Below are 5509 nucleotides of genomic sequence, written 5' to 3' on the forward strand. Positions count from 1 at the left end.
ATTTTCCACGACTCGTCCTAATTCATAGACCCAAGAATAATCTCCATTCTGGTTTATGAAATATTCCCTCCAAAATCGCTGTCAAGACCTACATGTAATTATTATGGGGATCCAGCTTTCCTAAAAGCTGTACTACATGTAGCACAATGGAGTTCTCTCCCATCAGCTCTAAGAGATTTTATCAACTAGTAACGATTCAAAGTGGAATTAGAAACACACTTTTTTCTAAATGCTTTACTATTATCAATTATATAATCTATTATGTTCATAACTAGTTAATTTTCATTCCACAACTTTACCATATTTCCTGCCATTCCTAATGCATACAAGGCCAGTACTATATTATTATTACTATGGAAAAGACTGTCAGGTTCCTGAAAGACTGACCCTTCAATCCATCAGAGGCCTTCTCTTCGTCGTGCCTGCGACAGAAAGCCAAAGTGCAAGTTCATGTATGTCATATCATGTCAACATCTCTAGCACCTGCAATATACATGTACATGTACTTGCATGTGGGTCTTCCAACGGGGATGATGTTAACACAAGAACAGCCCCCCTCACTTTTATTTTCCTTCAGATGAAATTCTCTGCTGCCTGCTGTTGTCAAATAAACCCTTATACAGGATAGGAAATAGTTTTCATTTTTTTTAGGGGCTATCTTTTTTTCCACATTGGGGAGATTGCAGACTATTGGGGGCTATTTTTTTTCATAAGGGCTAATTTTTAGGGGCAACATGCAATTATGCAGTACATGTAAATGCATATATCATTGTTCTGCCTTAGTTAGAAAAATGATTCTATAAATAAGCTTGAATATTGTTTGTGACAGATCTTGGGGCCACTCTAAAAAATATGGTCGCCCCAAAAGCATGCATTTTTGGAAAATCTTAGGGGCTATTTGGGCTGTCATGAGGGCGAAATCGCCCGTCGCCCTCGTGTACATGTATTTCCTGCCTTGTAGTATTAAGAGCAGCATCGGCTTCTGCACCTGCTACTTCCCAACTTAGTTACAGAAAATGAAATAATTTCAGTGCAAATATAATAGCGCATGGTGGTCTCTCAAGTCTCAAATATGATATTTTTTCTGCGGTGCAAACAAGCTTTATTGGAGACTTCCAGCAAGTGATTGAAGTCAATTTGGTCAGTGTGCCTTGGGTCATTACATGGATAAACAAACAAGACCAGAACTGTTTCTAGACCTCACTCATCGCCACTGGACAGACCCTAGCCAATGACAGATCCCCTATCCGCAATCTAACCTATAAATAGACCAGACGAAAAATAACAAATCATTGTTTGAATGAGGAGATGAGTGAGTTTTTTTTGTCTTCAGACATGTCGATGTTTTTTTTTTAACTGGATCTTCAGTAGCGGCATAATGATCCAAAAAATTTTGAGGGGACACAACATACAGTACATGAAGCATCTGTTTAAAAAAAATCAGAAAAGTGCAGCACGATAAAATATTTTGACTTTTTGAAAATGATACTGTACAAATTAGTGATAGATTTTTACATAATATATAAAATAGAAAATAACAAAATAGAAAATAACACATATTTAACCCTTTTCCCTTTACTTTTCTTTCCCTTTCTCTTTTTTTTCCAGAATGCATCATAAAAACAAGACACACACATTAGAATGGCACGTAAGGCAAGGGCACGTTCATCTATACATGTGTACGAGAGTTTATAAATTACAGTATGGTTGGATTCGAGTTTTAATATGCTTTATAACACCAACTATCAGAAGGTCAATCTGGATGGCTCAAAATCCTAATAAAATCCTTTTATTGCTTCTGGTCGAGAATTAAACACTGTTTAATAGACAAGACAAATATGATCTGTCAGTTTTTTTTTGCATCGGAGCCTGACAGTGTATTAGGCTTACAATGGGGGCATTAGGAAAGCAGTATTTTGTTTATTACTTAAAATTATTTTTTTTTTTGGGGGGGGGGGGTGGGACAGTGCCCATTTTTATTCTTTTACACAAGATATACTGCTACAAATCGGACGTATCCGAAAATGAATCAACAATGGTACGCCAGGCTTGGCGATCTGACGAACTGGTAAATCATGTAACAAATTATTTGTAGGGCAACATTGTAATAATCAACAAAATTTAAAGGTCTACATCCTCTCGTTAATGAGGAAGGCGCAACACAATTGTGAAGTAATGAAGGGTGGGTGGGGGAATCTTTGGACATCAATTCAAACCCTTTTCAACAAGAGAAAAATATAATTTATATTCATCATAATCCAGTAAAAATTGGCATTTATGTATGGCAGAGATGCTCGCACATGACGTCACAAATCAAAAAGTTGAAAATCATAACCTCAATAATCTATGATGAATTTTCATCAATTCTTCACCAACACTTTTCTCTAATTTTTCATTTTATTTTCAAATTAAAACCATCTTATTTCTATGTGATCTTCCCCTTTAATCCTCAACATTAGATGAAGCTGTCAAAACCTCTTTTAATCTCCCCACACAATCAACCACAAGAAGCTCTACTTTTTTTCTGAAGTCTCTTGAACCTGCATTCCTGTCCGTCGCTAATCTTACGCCACCGTGGCCAAGATAACATCGCCTGTGGCTTCCTGTTCGCCACCACACGAGGGCGGTGTCACTCCTCCCTGCCCATCTTCAGGACTGCTTCCCGACGACGTTGGCATCTTGTGGTTTTTTTTTTAAGAGGAAGCAGATTTCTAAGGACAGTATTGCATTAAGAACCAGGGGCTTTCATTTCAATGCTGTGCTCCCTCTCGTTTCCTGTGTGTATACGCATTTTATGTTCAAGAAGCCTTTTGCTGAATCTCGTTTGTGTGCTATTCAAGTCATTCACCTTACCGATAAAAAACCACAGAAGAAAAGTCAATACCCCTCAAAAGTATAAACAATGTAGCACATTTTAGAATGTATAGTGTTGCGAAGAACACCCTCAGGAGTTCTGCACTGGACAGGGATTTGGAAGAGGTCATTAAGATTTGAAAAACTAGAATAAAAAAAAAGAAAAAAAAAAAAAAAGATTTGACAGACTAAGAATTCATTTTGCCTCTACATTTGGCTTTTTTTTTGCTTATCCCAATGTCCTGATTAGATTATCAATCAATTAAATAGCACAAGACAGGCTGATCACGCTACACGTATGCAAATACAAGTTACTGTTATTGTAATTCTGCCATCCAATGGCAATTTTCAGGGCAGCGTTTCATCAACATTTGCGTCCGACACGTTGTCAGATCTGACAGCTTTCCTTGATTTTGATTGGTTCAGGAGCACGGTACCTACGGTAACTGTCAAATAAATCAGGGCTCGTCAGATAAAATTTCTGACAAGTGTGTTCATGACCATGTGGGAATTCCTTATTTTCGATTGGCTTTTGAGCCTTGGTGGTCACTTCTGGATGGAAAAGTTGCAATAATGGTTTAATATGCAACATGGCCTTGAAACCTGAAATGCAGAATAGAGAAAGGACGTAATGTATCTTTAAAGAAAAATAGGAAGTATTTTCCACCTACCTTGTTTATGGTTAAATCCTTTGGCAGTGACTTTATATTGGATGATTATGCCAACTAACGAAACAAACGGCCATAATGCCAGTATAAGCCAGCTATACCAACATGGCTCCAGTGAGACCTGCAATCTAAACCGGTCATAGACATAGTTCACCATACGGAACAGTTCAAGGTAATAGTCTGTGCATGTGGCGACGATCGCGCCACCGATGAGCGAGGTGGCAAGGATCACAAAAGTTCTCTGGAATTTGAGGGTGATGAGTCCGAAGATGATACCCAGACCGAAGGTGATGCCGATCGGGACGAGAAGGACATCCATGTGGACGAACTGCTCGATGATGATGAGGACGATGATGGCGGAGAAGAGACCCATGTGGACTCCCGTCATGAAGAGGCCGACAATCTGGATGAGCATCGTGATGAGGCCGCAGAGGAGGCCGATGGCCAGGGCGATGCCTGCATTGGCCCCTGTCGCTAGAGAACTCTGCTCTTGACAGATGAGGAATGACACGACGGAGGCGAGGATGAAACCTACAAGGAACATGACTGCCTTGAAACATCGGTAACCTGAAAAAAATTGAGAGAAGAAAAAAACATCAATAATCAGCAGGGATCAAAACGACCATAGAAAAACCCAACATTATAATGGCTGTATTGTAAATGGTTTCTTCATACATGTACAGGAAACATTTGCTTTCATGAATCTCTGCATTGCTAGATGTGAGTAAATTCAATTCCATAGTCATTTTCTGGTATTTTCCCTTCTATAGGCTCTTTCAATATTTATATATTCTTTGAAGCAATCTATATTTACAGCAGCTCCTCAAAGATATGAGGTACACATAGACCTGCAGGCTAGTTTACTGTTGACTACCTTTTCCAAACCCACGCAGTGTCTCAACTCTCATATCTACATGTATACATACATGTAGTCTGTCTTATTTCCCCTATCGTATATTGTTCTCATAATTTTTTCCCTAATATATATGTATTTCTGTATTCTCTCTGTTTTGGAAAGGCAAAAAAAAAAAGATAAATAAATAAATGAAAAAAAAAAAAAAAAAAAAAAAAAATAAATAAATAAAAACACTAATAATAATATTAATAACAAATTACATCTACGCTTTTTAAATAGCCTTACAATCATACTCAAACAAAGAAAAAAAATAGTTTGATATCAGATCATTTCCATTTGATACCATTCTTATCATATCCCATTACAGTCTGACATCATATGATCTGCATTGTTGAGCTACCAAGTATGCAATATGTTTATCATCGGGCTATGACTGTAAGTCAACACGAGTGTCATCATCATATCATCTGTCTATAGATGTCTGTCTGATGGGGTGTTTCAAGGAAACTTTCAATCAATTGCAGGCCAAGTTTAGGTCTAAAATTAATCACAAGTCTGGCATTTAATTGCAAATTTGCACCTGATTGGTAGCCTGCTCTTTGCAACAAAAAGTAAATCAATTTGTCACACATGTAGTTACAATTGTGAGAACAAATACTTGCAACTAATTATACAACATACTGTATATAATTCTTATAAATATAATAATGACTTCATATGTTTAATATGGTATTTCAATGTTTATTGACTTGAAGTTGTGAACAAAACAAATTTCCAATATGGATGAATAAAGACGAACAGGAACTTGAACACACATGTAGGCCTTTGTAAGCCATGTAGGATATCAGAGTACAAAAAGATGTGTAACACACACTTTGAGGATGGATACTGTAACCCCCCAAGTCTTCCTCTTTCCCCTGCTCCATTATGATTGACATTTCATGTCATATCTGCCCTATGACCAGTCCATTGACTTGTCTTCCACACTCTTGTCACCAACATGAGATGAGAGACATGGCGACGGGCCTTACTTCATACATGTACATGCCTCACATAGCAACATCACCACATAAGGATGTGGGATGGCCAGATGCCAAGGTTAATCGGATAGGAAGAGAGGGGCTATAGGGAG

At 37.8% G+C, this 5509-nt stretch overlaps 1 protein-coding gene across 1 annotated transcript; it reads right to left on the minus strand.

Annotated features, from left to right (window-relative positions):
- Positions 1-2944: 2944 nt before the first annotated feature.
- Positions 2945-5303, minus strand: LOC129274462 (transmembrane protein 198-like). The gene is made up of 3 exons (XM_064108915.1): positions 5252-5303; positions 3525-4088; positions 2945-2958 (listed from the first exon to the last, which is right to left on the minus strand). Exons 1-3 carry the CDS (start codon positions 5301-5303, stop codon positions 2945-2947), a joined length of 630 nt encoding a protein of 209 aa, XP_063964985.1.
- Positions 5304-5509: the final 206 nt, after the last annotated feature.

Source organism: Lytechinus pictus, chromosome 13 (assembly GCF_037042905.1).
Source record: "Lytechinus pictus isolate F3 Inbred chromosome 13, Lp3.0, whole genome shotgun sequence".
NCBI classification, from domain to species: domain Eukaryota; kingdom Metazoa; phylum Echinodermata; class Echinoidea; order Temnopleuroida; family Toxopneustidae; genus Lytechinus; species Lytechinus pictus.

Excerpts from the sequence above, each read along its gene's own strand:
- LOC129274462 (XM_064108915.1), bottom strand. The coding sequence starts at position 5,303 with ATGGAGCAGGGGAAAGAGGAAGACTTGGGGGGTTACAGTATCCATCCT. Across the intron at positions 4,089-5,251 it reads TTACAGTATCCATCCTCAAA|GTTACCGATGTTTCAAGGCA; the intron begins GTGTGTGTTACA and ends AATTTTTTTCAG.